The sequence below is a fragment of the Dermacentor andersoni genome, chromosome 4 (assembly GCF_023375885.2).
Source record: "Dermacentor andersoni chromosome 4, qqDerAnde1_hic_scaffold, whole genome shotgun sequence".
Lineage (NCBI taxonomy): Eukaryota > Metazoa > Arthropoda > Arachnida > Ixodida > Ixodidae > Dermacentor > Dermacentor andersoni.
The window spans coordinates 181,994,907-182,012,438 of NC_092817.1; the positions used below are offsets into that span (position 1 = coordinate 181,994,907).

The following is a 17,532-nucleotide window of genomic DNA, read 5'->3' on the forward strand; positions in this document are numbered from 1 at the left end:
TGTCCCCTTTCTTATGGATTAAGGTTATGTTAGCGTTCTTCCAAGATTCCGGTACGCCCGAGGTCATGAGGCATTGCGTATACAGGGCGGCCAGTTTTTCTAGAACAATCTGCCCACCATCCTTCAACAAATCTGCTGTTACCTGATCCTCCCCAGCTGCCTTCCCCCTTTGCATAGCTCCCTAGGCGTTCTTTACTTCTTCCGGCGTTACTTGTCAAATTCCTCTAGACTATTCTCCCTTCCATTATCGTCGTGGGTTCCACTGGTACTGCATAAATCTCTACAGAACTCCTCAGCGACTTGAACTATCTCATCCATATTAGTAATGGTATTGCCAGCTTTGTCCCTTAACGCATACATTTGATTCTTGCCTATTCCCAGTTTTTTCTTCACTGCTTTTAGGGTTCCCCCGTTCCTGAGAGCATGCTCAATTCTATCCATACTATACTTCCTTATGTCAGCTGCTTGTTGATTAACTTGGAAAATTCTGCCAGTTTTATTCTAGCTGTAGCGTTAGAGGCTTTCACACATTGGCGTTTCTTAATCAGATCTTTTGTATCCTGTGATAGTTTAGCGGTTACTGCGATAGCTTCGGGGCATAACCCAGCCCATTTTCCTATTTTAAGATAGGCACTCACTGGGCTATACTATTCCGGATGATGTACCATCAGGGCGTTGTGGGAGTGTAAGCGTTGTTAACATGGTATGCCGGCGATGACCAGGGGATCCAGCGTGAGGTGGTGACATGATCAAGCGTGTGTATCGAAAACAGTGTTTGGGGAGCGATAAGTGTAAGGCAGTGCGAAAGAGAGACTGGAGGTGGCGACCTTAGTGAGGGCAAATGCGAATCTCGAGCTCATCGAAAGCAGCCAGAAGGTTCTGTAACTTCCAAAGGCCCCATGTACATCCCTGTAGGCATCAGTGTTTATCGTTTTCAAATCTTAATCAGCAGTGATAACTGAAAAAAATAACGTAGATCTAACTTGAAGCCGAATACATGCAGCATCATATACGAATAACTTAATTGCCTTACTGTTGGCGCCAATATTTCGGAAAATGGATGCTAACTTGTGTGAAAGCATTATGTCATCATTGACGACGAAGAATGCCTGTGAAGTACCTTTACAATGCCACGACAATGCGCTACTAACCAGGATGGAGAATCAACGCAACGAACAGCAATGCAGTTATCTCTATCCTTGTGTTTAGGTGACCCAAAACAGCTTTTTAAACTTTTTGTAGCTTGAAGAAGTTAACCTTAGAGACGGCAACTTTGTCTATGTGCATGGAGATATGGCTGTGCACGGGCACTTGCACCATATGATCAAACAATCTTTTTCGTTTGGTCTTGTTCTTTCTTTTTGCTTTTTTTTTATTCGTGAGAGACAGATAGATAATAAGAACTGCCTACAAAAAGTATTAATTGCAAGTGTCATGGGGGAAGCTGACATTAAACGGAAAAAAATGGAGCTTGGCTGGCCATGTGACACGTTGGGCGGATAGCGGGTGCTACGTTATAGGTTTACGTTGAAAGGCGTTGTCGCGGTCTGAAGACGTGATGAAATGAGAGAATTTGGTGGAATAATATGGGGTCAGCTGGCCCAACACAATGGTAATTGGAGATCACTGGGATAGGCCTTCCTCCTGCAGTAGGCAGACGATGATGATTAGAAGCTTTTCTTGGGTCTCAAGAAGGTAAGTAAGACAGAATTCAGTCAGAAGCCAATATACTACATACCAAGGAATTAGGGACGTCTCGTTCATTTTCCTCTTTTCGCCACCACGTGGCGTATCGACTTTAAAGAATTCCATATTCGCATCATGACGTACGCAATGACTTACGCCATGACGCACAACTAAAGAAAACACAATAAAGATAAGCACACACTGAGAATGTTGCTTCACTTCGACACTTGGAAACAAGTGCGTTTATGTATCAGCACCATCTGGGAGACGGTCAGCTATTTGCTCTACTGGCAATGAATCGAAAATTTTGCTAGACACCTGGCCAGACAGCTCGCCGGCATTCCGGTCAAGATGTCTGGCCGAGATGACGGCTCCCGCGAAGCTTCCGTTCAATACTTTTTTTTTCTTGAGCGGTTCTTTTTTAAATTTTTGTGCACCACTGTGGTCACGGGCTTGCGTACAGTCAGTGTTTCGTTTAGTGGATTTCCAATAGAACCGGTGTGATGCATCATGAGCAAGCTTTAGCTCGGGCCTATATCTCCGATACCAGCTGCTCAAATACATGTAAAACGCTTAAATGTTTTATGAGAAAAACCACTCAACCGATTTGAATGAGAATTGTTGCATTTAAGACGGAGAAAGTTAAATCGCAGTGATTACAGCAAACAAAACTTTGATCTGGCATTTTTTACAAGAACTGCCGAAAATCGGCAAACCTAAACAAAGAACAGAAGTACGGAGTTTACAAATCCGTAACTCAGCATAAAAAAATGTATGTCGCATTTCTATACACTGCGTCCATTGAAGCATCTAAAAGGACAAAATTGATGCATGAATTTACGGCTTATGTGAATTTCTTACAGTGTTTGAAAGGTTGCGCAAATATCATATCCACACGTTAGTGGTATCTTTCACGGCGGCGTGGAATATATCATATTTGTTCGTTTTAAATTAAATATTAAATGCATTCTACAGAATTGCAATACCGTTCAATATCGTTTTTGGTTGCTGAGGTTCAGATATTTATCCTTCAAGTCTTGTGTCTTGAAATTTGAAAATTTTTAATACTTTTTGTAACAAAAAAGGTGACAGCGCAAATAAAAGAAGATCGCTTTCTGAAATCACTGCACTTCAATTTTTCCTTTCAAGTTCAACATACCTAATCAAATTCGGTGCCGTGGTTGCCCAGAAAAAGGATTTCCGATTTCCCATGTATTTAGATAGGAGCCGACGACATAAAGCTTATCCTCAATTTCAATTTATAATAATGTATTTGTTGGTAGAACACGTTTGTAGAACAATTTGGGAAGACAGAAGAGCAAAGAAAAAGAGAAGCAGGGATGTTAATCAGAAGAGCGTCTGGTTGGCTAAAAATGCTTACTTCTGGAATTCTATAACGGTCATATTAAATAATTCACTACATGCTACTACCGTGTGAACCAGAAACTTTCAAAGCGCTACGCTACAAGGTGTCTCACAGAGGTCCTGTTCTTCTCTAAGTAATCTTAATGTGCGGCTGAAATATCATCAAGATACAACTTGACAATCGGGACAATAAGGAACAATTAGTGGATCAACTTCTCGCCATGGGTATCGTAGAGGAGCCCTTTTCTTTTAAATATATTTCACATTTCAGAGCTTGTGTTCTAAAAGCGGACTGACAGTCGGCGCTTCCTGTGCGGCCACCGAAGTTATCGCGGAAACCTTTCGCTGTGTGAGGGTTCATGCCTTTCGAAGTTACGCGCCAGAAATATACACAAAGAACGCGCTCGTCCGGCCGCCCGAAAGGTCGCAAGCATCATGGCGACGTTGGGATTGCCTTTCTACGAGTTACTCCCGTCGTTGAGAAAAAAGCGGGGATTGACAAGTTAATTTTCCATGACGGGCTGCCACTCTTATCTTTGTCACAGATGACGACTCGCGCCAACGTACTGGTCATTGTCGCGAAGCTGTGACGTGTGGTGCTTTCTTTATAAACGGTATTAATTTTTACTCCCTGACACAACTAACGGCATCGGGGCAGGTTTAGAAATGCAAAGGTCAGGCGGTGGTATACAGGCGAAATCGTCTATGTCCAAGAAAGATTGACCTATACAGTCACTTTCTTTTGGATGTCATGACAACCCTGTGATTTAACGCACCACAGCACTTCAACACAGTGTTTTTAGAGCACAGCTCTTAGGTGCCCGTTCCTGCGGGGAGCGTCGGCGTCTTCCCTCGGCGCCTTCGTAACCGTGCGAATGATTGCACGGGAAAAGGATGAAAACGCGAACGCGGATGAAGGATGGTTGTAGCAGAGAGAGCGTGAGTAGAAAAACGTAGCTCCGCACACGACGGGTTTGGCGGCGACGATGGCTACGAGATGGCGCCAGAGTAGCGCGCGTCGTCTGTATGGAAACAAAGCGCTGCATGAGCGGAGGGTCTGTCTGCGGTGGCTGCGATGAATCGCGCCGACGCGTCACGATTAGCGGGACAGTCGCGCCACACTTCGCTACGTTTGCAGCGTGCCGCACGAGACAGATTGCCTGCCCCAGCCACTGTATCGCGAAATGAAAACACGTATACAGCTGCGTTCAAATTTCGCATTGGGGAGTATCGTAACTGTTAGCGAATTTTTTTTGCAATAGCTTAACAGAAGGATACAAGTCCTGATATTATACAACTTAGAACATATTTTTTATAGGAGGCACTCTCGGAACACTTTAATGTATACAATAAGGAGCTCTGTAGTTGCCACCGTGACTTCACCTATGTACTACCTTGGCGTACTTCGTGTATTAATCCCGGTCAGCCTGCTCGTACATACAGCATTACTGATCACATCAGCCATGACCAAGGCTATATCGCAAGAAAAAGCCGCCTAGCTCTTCTAATTGCTACAAAAATTGTAGGCGGAAGAGAGGCCAAAGTTACAATAGGAATGCGCAATGGGGAATTAGTATGGAATCTTCAACGATATTGGCAGTGATCCCTCTTTTAAGTTTTACGGAATGTTATTTTTTTAATTGCCTGTTGCAGACATATTTCTATCCTTAAACTGACTTACTCAGCGTGGCTGACATTATTTGCACAAGAAATCGTAACATGCATTTAACTACTCAGTAATTACCTTCCTAATTAAGTTCTTTCCGACACATATGACGATTTACGAATTGTAGCCGGTGAGTTTGCAAGGCGTATCCACTCGGAACGAATTTCTAGAATGACAGCAGTTTGCGAGATATGGGCCATGAGACTTGACGTAAAAAATGCGCTGTTGTTCCCACTTACTTATTTAGAAGAAACGCCCTTTCATTACTGAAGCACGAAGGTAACTGTCACGCCCATATATTTTGCCCCACACTTCAGGAAATCATCTCCAAACTGGTGTAATCCTGGAAATTCATTTCAAGCGGATACGTCTTGCAATGTCAACGGCGAGAATTCGTAAATTGCAATATGTGACGAAAAGTAACTAATGAAACAGCTAATTAGCGTTTCTTTTTTGTTAATTAGTTCAAACGTGTTTGGATTTCTCGTGCTAGTAATGTCAGCCGCCTCGAATAACACAGCTCAAGGACAAGAATTGTGCTTTCCGCCCCGGGCGAACTATAAAAACTCCATAAAACTTAAAAATGTTCACCCCGTAGAGCCTATGGTCGAGTTTTTTACCCTCGAGTATTTACCCTCCAGTCTGTCCAGAATCGCGCGGTGAGATTTGTTTACCCTGACTATTCATCCATCGTCAGTGTTACTAAACAAAAGGCATGCTGAACTTCTATCTCTAGATTTGCGTCGTGCGTCGTGAAGCTCGAATATTCCATCATCAAGAGTTCGGCGCTTGTCGTCACCTTATCGACCAGTCTATAGCGCCTTCGGTACGCATGCAGTAGGCGTCAAAAGCTTACGAACCGCGGCACCTGAAAAGGAATACTTCCGCACCCTACAGGCACGCAACATGGTATTCTGATCTAGAGCATGTGCTGTGAATTAACAACCGTTTTGCAAAGTTTTACTGGCTGCAAGCCCAGCTGCGTTGAGATTAAACTTGTTCGCATAACCGCGGCCATGTAACCTTTTGACTGCGACTGTGCGATTGGGCACATATATATACATTTTTTTCATTCCGCTCACATAACTTATTTTTAATGAATTGCCTTCCGGCCAACGCCATTACCTCAAGCATAACTGCGAGTCGGCCTAGTTGGAACAGATTCATCTTAAAACTTTTTGTGCACAAACAAACACGGACGAAGAATAGGAGCAACACAAGGACGAGCGCTTGTGTCGCGCGTGTCATAAAGCGCTCGTCCTTGTGTTGCTGCTATTCTTCGTCCCTGTTTGTTTACGCACAAAAAGTCATTACCTCATCAGTACGTCAGTCTGGCTATGTTCCAGGAAAAGCATAGTAGATAAGATGTATGTAGTATAACAATTCTCATGTAATACGGGAATAATAGCCCAACTTGAGGTATAATACATATTTAAAAAAATAAGGGATACTGAAATTCCCTGTGAAGCTTTACAGAGGTATGCTTCAAGAAGCGTAGCATAACGTCCTTAAGAGGAAGCTTTAGCTCGGCCCCAACTCCGACGCGGCCTATTGAAATACATGTAAAACACCGAAATGCTTTTCTGAGGTAACCCCTGGGCCGATATTAATGAAATTTGTTGCATTTGAGAGAGAATGCTAAATGCTAGTGACAGTGACTGTTGGTAGCAGAAATACAATTTAGGGCCTGAATGCTGTTAAAAGAATTTTCAAAAAATCGAAAGTTCGAGAAATATAGAAGCACATAATATAAATATACATAAATATAATAATATACATAATACATAAATACATAAAATAATATACATAAATAATATACATAAATATATAAGCACAATAATGGCTCTGCATCAAGAACAGATATCGCGGTTCTGTAAACGGCATCCATTAGTTCATTCATAGCGGACAAATTCGATATGTAAGTTTATGTCTTCCGTGAATTCATTACGATTTCTACAACGGTTCGGCAAAATCTGTATTTCCATATTACTAAATTTCTTGAGATTCATGTGTAACATATCAGTTTTGCCCGCTTTAGATTTACTGTTATACGCAATTCACAGAATTGCGATATCGTTTTTCACCGCCGAGTTACAGAGTTCTTTTAAATGCAGCAGACCTCGTCAAATTTGTTGCAGTGGTTGACGAGAAAAACGAATTCCGCTTTTACATGTGTTTAGATAGGAGCACCCGAGCTAACGCTTCCTCTTCAGCATTTCGCGTATGCAAATCAGCGTGCAGAGACGCTTGGCGCGTTTTCCGAACCCCAATGGTTTCCCACCGGTGCGTGTGCGATGCGTGCAGAAACACTGGCGGCGCTCTTAACCGCGCCAGTGTTGCCAGGCGTTTCGTAGCTGACAGCCGGCGCTGTTGCTGAGCAGGAGTTGCTGCGTCGCGCCACGATGCCACCAGGGTGCGCCTCGAACGCCGTCCGATTAAGGTCCCCAGATAAAACAAGTTATCTAGGGACCTTGCGTCCGATCAGTCCAAGCACAACACTGAACCTTGCTAACGCTGTCAACGGCTAGCCCTACGGCGAAAGCTGCCACATTTATTTTTTAAAAGAAACGAATAAAATTGTCTGACGGCCGGATTCGAACAGACGACCTCTACTAGCACACAAGCCGGATACTGTAACCATTACGTGACGGAGGCTTTTCCCCCACAACGTATAATAAGCTTATCCTCATTTGGGCGTGTACAACCACACAAATTATTTGAAAGGGATTAAAACGTCATCGTACGTCAAAATGTCGGCCTATAGCGAAAGTAGTACTGTCTAAACATGTTTGCAGATCCCGAAGATAGCGCAATCAAAAATATTTTCCTACTACTACTACGTGCCGTGCGCAGTGACTTTGCCCCTATCTCATCCCCAACTCGTTCACGAAGACTTTTTTTTTCTTTCATCGACTTCAACTGGCAGTTGAATGGCTTTTCAACTTAACATTTTTTTTTAATCAGCAGTGTTCAGGAGCCGCAAACTGCACCCATGCTTATTAAAAGCATAGTAGCTGGTATGCCAAGATCCACCGGGTAAGTCCCATTGCGAACTCTCGTTGTACAGGACCCAAACTTTCTTTTTCCTTTTTTTTTTTTTTTTGTAGCTGAAGCGTCATGGCCACTCCATGTTCCCCTTGACTGATCAAGCCATTTGCGGCTCACAACTTGGATGATCGGACGAGAACCGGCCTGTTCATTCAGCATGGTTGTACAGACCAGGCACGGCAGCGAATAATACTTTTAATCCAGTCTTATCTCAAGCGTAATGTCATGTGGGAAAGAGCCAAGCTGCGATTGGTCCACGCGAGAAGCGGCGTCTCAGCCGACGGCGGCACCACAGTGTGCTCATTGGTGCAGCCCGAAATTACACCGCTCGAATGGCGCGTGATGCCACGTGATCACTGTGGTGGGTCACCGTATGAGCTTGCCTTAGGGCCGCCAATGTTATGACGCGCGTGCGCTCTGTAGTGGTATATCGTTAATGGATATAAAACGGCTAATTGTGGCGTAATAAAGAAAGTGAGGTATCATATCGCGGTTACTTGCTTTGACAGTTAGCGACTAAGCAAACAACAAAGATGACTAAAAAATGTTTCCCTTCTTTCTTTTCTTTTTCTCTCACTACCGTGAACCATTCTGCTTACTCTTGCATTAGGGTGCTGCATGTCCTTGGTAGGAAATTGCTGGTGAGCATAGCGTAATGCTGTTTTCTCAAGTTGTTTTTAAAGCCACTTGGTCTTGTGAATCGAGAGACCTTGCTGGAGGAATTGACCCTCCTCATGCATCCCTCCTCCTCGCGTTTTTTCTCCTAGTAAACGAATGATTCCAGGATGAACGTGGCCGTTCTCTCGTTGGCAGATTTATTGAGTTCGATGACCAGTCGCTGGCATGCGCGCCCGGTAGGCGAGAGAGGGAAAAAAAGCACCACCACCAAACGTGTGTTTTTTTTTTTTTTACAATCAAACGCAACAGCGTTGTTTTCTTTATTGCTCTGTTGCATCGACTGTCGGTGTGACGGCTCGGGCTTGCAAGGACTTGCCGTGTTTCTAAGCGTCACTCGTTCTCTCTTTCTCTATGCGGTATACGACAAGGCACGCCCGCGCGTGCACACTTGTGCGAAGACGGCCTCAAGCCGCGAGCTAGTTGGGCCCCGTACCGGAACCACCGCATTGCGACGGGCCGTGGCTGCCCGCATACCGGCAACGCCGACGTGCGAGCGTTTCGAGTCCCTGAGGGTTCGCAACTGTGGTCGCATCACGAACCCCTCTTCTATTCGTCGCCGTACACCTCGCTATAACCTTATGGAGCGGGCACGCGACGTCCCGCTACATATCGGTGTGATTTGAGCACTTCCTTGGATCTTTACAAATGGTTATATAGAAGCTGACTAGAAGTACTGGCTCTAAAAAAAATCCTCCTCTACAATGTCACGCAGTTCAGAAAGCAGTCAGAGTGAAGATAAACAGGAGAAACTCTGCATCGGTGTCGCTGTACAATAACGCTATACATCGTCGAAAAGAGCGCGTGAAAGCGTTAGGCTCGCGTGGTCGTTGAGGCGTTCGTCATGCGGCGACGTTGCAACCCTTCGGGCGCAAGGGCAAATTCAATGCGGTCGGTGGCACGAACGAACTGAGACGAGTACAAAAGGATGCCTATACACATAACACCGATCCCCGGTCGCATCGGCGCGAGGCGTCCGCTGTCAGCCTCGCGGTGCCCGCGGTCTCCCCGAGCGGGAAACGAGGCGGGCTTTCGGGATCGCGCAGAGGTCGCGCTGACGCCTCACGCCGAGAGGAATGCGGTTCGGCCTACGGGCCCGTACGCGTCTTCTAACCGAAACGCCGCGAGTTCCAGCGCGCTTGCTTTACGTATCGCGACGAAATTTTGTCGTCCCATTCCCGCGGATCGCTGTAAAATACAAACCTCTCGTGGCTACAGCCGAAAAAAAAAAAGAAAGCTAAATAAAGAAAGACGAATTCTGGCTCGCTTCTCTTGGTCGCGTGGGGTCGGTAAACTACAAATGATGGCCGACAACTCTCCCGAACGACCGATTCCATTCTATTGTACAGATAGCTAGCAATAAACCGTCTTTTCAGAGCCATCATTGGTATACGCCCAAAGGTTCGAATGACTGAAGCCAGAATCAAATGTTTAAGCCTACAATCCACGGCTCCTATGGAGCCGCTGCTGCAGCTTGACTGTGTTGCGTGTGCTGCGCAGGCCTCTGGCTTTATTTTGTTTTTTGTTTTTTTTTTCTGAATCGCGGAGCCATCGGCGCGACGGGCTAGAAGACGCCTCGGGCGTTCCTCGACGCGGCTTACCCCTCGCCTCGCCATCCCCCGATCCCGTTCGTAAGACTACTCTCTCCCTCTTCTTCCCGGGAGCCCCTAGAAGATGAACGACTTGATCTCGTCGTACAGGACGAGCACGAGCGCGCCTCCGGTGCCTCGGATGACGTTGGAGAAGGCCCCCTTGAAGAAAGCGGCGCCGCCTTCCGTCTTGTAGATCTTGCCCCAGCAGTGAACGGTGCCCTTGTACTGGCGCTCCTCCACGGCGCGCCCGCTCTGCATCATCATCCGCCTCCGGACGGTGTCGAACGGGTAGGAGATGATGCCCGCCACGGTGGTCACGGTCTGGGCGATCATCCACGAGATGAAGATCGGCGTGTTCTTGGGGTCCGGAAGCATGCCCTTGGCCGTGTCGAAGAAGCCGAAGTAGGCCGCCCGGTAGATGATGATGCCCTGCGTGGCGGATTGCCAAAAGAGAGAGAGAGAGAGAAATGGAACGTCTGTTTTCTTCCTTTTTTCTCTGGGCGTATATGGCAGTGCAGAGGAGAAATCTCTTTCGCGCAGGCAATCTACAGCAGCGACAGCTTGCTTTCGGGAAGAAATATTCTGTTACGTCTGTTAGTGATCCGGGCATCGCGATCGAGCCTGTTGATCGCGATCGCGTAGGCTGACCACCATGTGTAGTTCGGACAGTTGCAGACGATCGGCAACCAATAGTAACATTAACCGCAATGACGAAAGAAACATACATGTTCTTGAAAAAAGAAATGTTTTATATTGTAATTTTCCCCACATGTTAGACCAATTCGATAAGTGCTTTGGATCCACTACGACCCTTGGCGCACTTGAGCTCACCCAAACTCGATCCGAACCATTCGACCTTGTAGCAGAGATCATTGTCGATCGAGATCGAGAAATTAGATCCGGATTAGCATCGACCGCGATCGCAAGCGGCCGTGTGACACCGCGGTATTAGAAACCGAGACGGGAGACCTGTCGCAGAGAATAATGAAATATTGAAAGCGAGAAACAAGTCGAGAACTCGATTTTACGAAAATAACTTACCTTCTTATCACAACCAAGTTTATTAAACAAACCCATTTTCGTGGTTATAGAAAGCTTGAAATCAAAATTTATGCGTGGCATTTCTTCAGTCGGTTCTGTGATACTTGCTTCGTTGTACTATAGTTTCGCTTTCAATACCCAGGAGGACCGTGTGTGCTTCAGGACGTCAACGATGTCTGGCTCTTTCCGTTACTACGATTGTTGCGGCTGCCTCATGCGAACGTAACCAAACAAAACGCGTGCAGCACTCTCGTTAATTTTTTTATGAGCAACGTCCCGATATCTCGCTCATTCCTACACGACGTCAGCGAATGACGTGTGTCAAGACTTAAGCGTTGACGTCAAAACAATGCCGGTAACGCCAGGTAGGGCGCTTTGAGACCAACCATATTACCGAATTAAAGTATCAGTATTTCTCAACCTATCGCACTTCCAAGGTATCCTCCGTTTACATTCGAGGAGCCTGCGTTGGAGTTTCCGCAACTTGAAAAAAAATACGTGTCAGGGGTTCATGGTTGCCTCGTGGTTTCAGTGAGCGAGTCCGTGATAAGACAGTTGCCGAAAATAGCCAACGGCTTTTCCAATGACCGTGTCCCGCTTCTGTAAAAAGTGCCTCGCTGACTGGTGCCGGCTGAGTGCGCAACAGCTGGGCACACAATCGCTGGGCACACAATCACAACTACACACAGAGGCCATACTGACCTGGACGGAAACGCCGAAGCCTCGGTACAGCCCCATAAGGCCGTCGGACTTGTAGATCTTGGCGAGGCAGTTGCCCAGCCCACTGAACTCCCGCTGTGCGGCACCCTTGCCTGTGTCGGCAGCCAGCCGGGTCCGGGCAAAGTCCAGCGGGTACACGAAGCACAGCGACGTGGCTCCGGCCGCACCTCCGGAGGCCAGGTTGCCGGCGAAGTAGCGCCAGAACTGGGTCCGCTTGTCGACGCCCCCGAGGAAGATCTGCTTGTACTTGTCCTTGAAGGCGAAGTTGAGCGCCTGGGTGGGGAAGTATCTGATCACGTTGGCCAAGTTGCCGCGCCAGAAGCTGAGGAAGCCCTGCTCTTTGGGGATGCGGACGAAGCAGTCGATCATGCCTGCGCATTGTCGAGGAGAAAAGAGAAAGAACGAGATGTGGGTTTTATTGTCGGCCAATTCTGCCCGGGATCACAGCGCAACTCGAGATACGATCCGGGACACCTACCCGGGATACAATCGGCAATAGGTGTGTGCGGGAGCGATGTTCGAAGGAGCTACACGTAGGCAGTTGATATTTGCAAGTAGCGTGTAAACGAAGTGTAGATACTAACAGAAGCCTTAAACACCGTATGGAAAAATTTCAAAACCGGTGATTGATTAGGAAATTAGCGAGAAACGTTGGAATGCATTTGGAAATCCTGGCATCAACAGCTTCGCTCTCGGCTGACGCTTGGAGTACGTCTGCTATAAGTTTACGTAGATCTGCTAAAGTACTCTTACATACTTAATAGCAGTGCACAATGAGCTATCAAAGGATCCTGCTTCTGCCGAAGAAATGCGTGGCACCCGGCTACCTGGTAATTCATTTTAAACACAACGCAGCCGCGGACGCAGGACGGAAAGGACAACGCCGGTGTTCATTCCTTCTTTGTGTCCTCCGTCCACTGCCGAAGGGTTAGTGCAAGGGTCACGCAGTACGGGAGGATATTTATTGGTCTTTGAAAATGATGTTTCGCTTGTGTGAACTTCAGTTATGCTGCTGGCAGAGGTGGGGGACAGAATTAAAGAGCTTAGTGTCATGCACGTCTCTGTTACTCGTTGGCTTACAGCACCAACAGAGGGAAAGGAGAAACAAATGGTCAAACCTTCAGCAGCGATGTTGAAAAAGAAGAATGTTATATAAGTAACAACGAGAGGTCAGCTTATCGCTCGCAAGGTCTACATGCAAGCGGCATTATTTTCAACTTCCCAGGTAAACACGCGAGAAGGCGACGGCGTGTCACTAATTTAGATCTGTTGTTTTCCTCAGATCTGCGATCTCCGTCATCCTGCAACAAGCTGAGTGGTTAACCTATGGATGGTGCATGTTCTCGGAGCAAACAGCGCTGAAATTGGTAGGAATAACAAGAGGGCAACGGACGTTGCGCTGATTTCCACGTGAATGGTTTATCGCGTGAAAGCTCGCTCATAACTCGAAGAAAAAAAGAAGGAGATATCACTAATCGCACATTTGGCCCAATGGGCGAAGCAATGAAAGTGATACTAATGGGTTTTTTTATGTGTGTGTGTGTCTGTGTGCCCCTCAGCTTTAACCATGCTCTCGGGCCCACGTGATCACGCGACTTTGTTCCCCACGCGAAAATGATTCTTCACGAGGAAGAATTTCACTACTTCCATCAGTCTCGACTCTGTCTACCTTTCAATGTATGATTGGAGTTCACATTGTGTCCCGCGCATGCCCAGTTTGTTTGCTTTCGTTTTTACGGACCTGTAATTCCTTTATATGTGCGTGATTTTCCTTAAGAGGAAGGTTTAGCTCGGGCCCAACTTCGACGCGGCCTATTCAAATACATGTAAAACGCAGAAAATCTTTTCTGAGGTAACCCTTAGACCGATTTTAATGAAATTTGTTTCATTTGAGAGATAAAAATAAATTCTAGTGACTGTTGAAGCGGAATTTCGATTTAGGGCCTGAATTTTGTAAAAGAAATGTTCTAATATTGCCAAGTTCGAAAAAAATGGAAGCACAATGTTTACAAATTAATAACTACATCAAGAACAGATACCGTGGTTCTGTAAACGGCGTCCATTAGATAATTCAAAGCGGACAAAGCCGATATCTCAATTTATATCTTACGTGAATTCGTTACGTTGTGTACAATGGTTCTGCAAAAGCTGTATTTCCATATTAATAAATTTTGCTGGATTCATGTGTGACATATCAATTTCGTCGGGTTTGGATGTATTATGAGATGAAATTCACGTAATTGTGATATCATTTTTTTATTGCCGAGTTACAGAGTTGTAAACTTGATAGTATCGTTTTCTGAAAGTTCTCCATTTCTGCCAACTTTTAATAAAAAATTGCCGCCCTAAATCAAAAATTGGAAACCAACGTTCACTAGATTTTAAGTTTTTCTTTTAAATGCAACAAACCTCACCAAATTTGGCGCAGTGGTTGCCGAGAAAAGCGAATTCTCCGCTTACATGTATTTAGATGGGAGCACCCGAGCTGAAGCTTCCTCTTAATAAAATTTGTTAAGAGTCAGTGCCGTGTCGTTGCTTATTCCTTCTTCAGTGCCTGTTTCTTGGCGCTGTTTCACAGTTTAAAACGAAAATATTTTTTTTGTTGACTACTTCGCCACTTTTGCGTCCCTTTAAACTGCTTTGCACTGTTGTAATATTACACTTCACTCTTTAAGGGAACGCAACACCCCATATATGGGCATTTATAGCGACGTGTAGTGTGTATGTTTTATTACTCACATGGCATGGTGCACCGGCCACGATCACGTGCATTTCAGTTGTTTCTCATTTGCAAGCTCCTCAGTTCCCCGGACGTCAAGCTGTGAACTGCATTTATGTTCTCGAATAATGTAAATAAACCTTCCATCGTATTTTTTTTTTCACTATATGAATTTCCCGGGATATTTATATTTCGTTTTGTTTGAAATTAGGAAGTATTCAGTATTCGATTCGATGTTTCGAAGATTGTATTTTTTTTTCTCGAATATTGGTATTCGATTCGATTCGGAAAACATGCAATAAAATGTAGATTGACGAAAAGTACAAAGGACTACATATTTACAGAAAAGAAGCACATGTGCGCATTACATCGAAAAATTACGTGGTGATAAATTCGGGTGAACAACCTACAGGTACATCTCACTTTCGCGACCGATCAGTGACGAAAGGTTCTTATATAAGTGAAAAGCATAATGAAGTCGATCCCAAGTGATTTGTCTCGAATATCGCTCTGTTATCTCTGATTTTCTGTGCGTTCTTTCGTCCGCGCTCAATACGCCTCAGTGACATTTGCTTTGAATACTGAAACGCCGGGGAAAAGAAAAACGAATATGCGACAACTGCACAGGTCCGCACATGGTCCTCTGTGACCCAAATCCACATCTTCATGCAGAGTAGCACGTATACCTGGCTACATACAAGCCGATAGAATTATCTGAATTTCATTAAGAGCTTTCTCCCGCGTGCTTCATTATGACGTTCCTCTTTTTTTATTTACTTCTAGCTGCCGGGATGTTCGCACAAGTGCAATAACACAGCGCGCTAAGGGCAGGAAGAGTAGTGACCACGGGGATGAGCATGATTTGTGCCATGTAAGACCGCAACTGTGTACCGGACATTGGGCATGTGGATCGATGCATTAGCGCGCGCCTGAGAAAGCATAATCCTAGGCGGGTTTGTGGAATATGCATACAGTAGGAGCCGAGAGACTGTAAAGCGAACTTCTCATCAGTATTGTCTAGAGAACGCAAAATCACGGCCGCTATTCGCGATTACAAACAACAGCGCATTACTTGAGCCCGCAGCTAAGACGAGATAGTTTTTTTTGTTTGGTAGCACTGAACAATTGTTGTCGGGAACGATGCCAGTAGAATGATTACATCCAGTGCCAAAAAAATAAGAAAAAAAATACGGACGTTTGGCTTAAATCTGTAAAAGTCAGATGCTACTTTAGGATCAGATTGCAATGATTTGGAGCTCAATAAATATGGCCGTAACGTGCCCCAGTTACGTGTAGCTATCGGTAATAAACAGGTGTCGTTAGAAGCGAATGGGGTAGACCTGAAGTGAGGAAACCGGCTGTTAATTCATTTAGGGAACGGGCGCTTTTCAGCTTACAAATCTATGTACAAGTATCCCAAGTGAATACTTGAACGTAATTCGTACAATTTTAGGGTTTAAACCGATAAAATACCGTGAGAACTGAGCAATGTGGATGCATCTGATGTCCAGTTCCTATAGGTGTGAATGCAAATTGCCTGACTTTTTTTTTTTGTAAATAACCGTTGGACCATTAGGGTGACAGAATGGGTACCAAGAGAAGGGAAGCGCAGTAGAGGACGGCAGAAGGCTAGGTGGTGCGACGAAATTAGGAAATTTGCGGGTGCTAGTTGGAATCGGTTGGCTCAGGACAGGGGTAATTGGAGATCGCAGGGAGAGGCCTTCGTCCTGCAGTGGACATAAAACATGCTGCTGCTGCTGATGATGGCTGATGATGATTATGATGATGATGATTGGCAGTGGGGAATCATCGCGTGGGATCCGTGTTCCCACGTCACGACACGCAATAGTTTAACGTACACGTGCGAATGAACGCGCTTGCAAAAGAGAGATATGGCGAATGCAAGTGTTTTCGTCAAACGGCATTTCCGCTCATCCTCATTTGGCAGCACACCGCCGCACGCGCATGGGGCCGTGAACTCGAGGTGCATACCACGATGGTTTTGTTGCGCGACATTGTCGCGACATTGCGCGACAAAATCGAGGCATTCCACACCAAAAGAGAGAGCGCGACACGCGTTAGCTGGGTTATACCAAACCCTCGCCGAGTGGTAAGGAGTTGGCTTTTTTTTTTTTTTACGAGAAACGCTCGCTGCGTTCCCTGAATGTACTTACGCTGAACTTCGGCTGTCTTTCGCTGACGTGTAGTATCTGTTCCAATAAAAGAACTCCGTTTGAGAGTACAAGGTGTCGTGTCGGCCACTCTTCCCACCTGGGTTCATTGCGCGGTTTTTTTTTTCTTTTCTTTTTCTTTCGATACGCGGTATAAGTAGAATATTCTTATTGATTCGCTACATTTAAACGTCCTCCAAGATTGCTACGTTTATGGCCGCATAACAGCGCAGAAAGAAACCAGAGATGGCCAGTGGCGGAGACGAGAAACGACCCAATTCACGCTGCGGTGTACGCGGGATCAGCTCTTCCCTAACAGCCGAGAGACAGCATGGGGAAAAAAACTAACCGTATAGCTAGTGTATTCGAGGTTATGAGATTTACAGTTCCCAAAATTTGATCGAGTGGTTTGTTTCCGCCTTTATCGAAGCAAAACCTTCTCACGTGGTGAACAATGTATACCGGCACACCGCAGTTCCACCACCGACCAATAACAAAATACCATTGTACGAGGAACTTCACAAAATCGGTTCCAGTCAGTGGGCTGCTTCGAATAGTCTCTCGTTCTGACTGGTTTTCGTCGTGTAACTGTTTCGACGTTTCCCATTAATGCTTGTCTCGAATATGGCGAAAAAAAAAAGTGGGTGCCACCTATATGCAGCGTCCATTTTTTTTTATCGATTGTGCGAAAATGAGGTCGACTGACTCGTTGAAGAAAAGTTGGCAAGGCGATTTATTTTTCATTTCATTGGTACACCAACAAAGTGCCAAGAATTTTCTTGTATGCATTGACCGACTGGCATCCCTGGCAAAACTGGCCTTAATATACTTTCATTCCGCTGCCACGCC

General features: G+C 45.6%; 1 protein-coding gene across 1 annotated transcript in view; it reads right to left on the reverse strand.

The window, feature by feature from the left end:
• Positions 1-8,563: 8,563 nt before the first annotated feature.
• Positions 8,564-17,532, reverse strand: part of LOC126530637 (ADP,ATP carrier protein-like) — a 54,228-nt gene continuing 45,259 nt past the window's right edge. Inside the window, exons 3-4 of the mRNA XM_050177901.2 lie at positions 11,776-12,164; positions 8,564-10,461 (exon numbers count right to left, since the gene is read on the reverse strand). Of these exons, the coding sequence (XP_050033858.1) occupies positions 10,108-10,461; positions 11,776-12,164 (743 nt within the window). The 3' untranslated portion in view covers positions 8,564-10,107. The remainder of the gene's footprint in view (positions 10,462-11,775; positions 12,165-17,532) is intronic.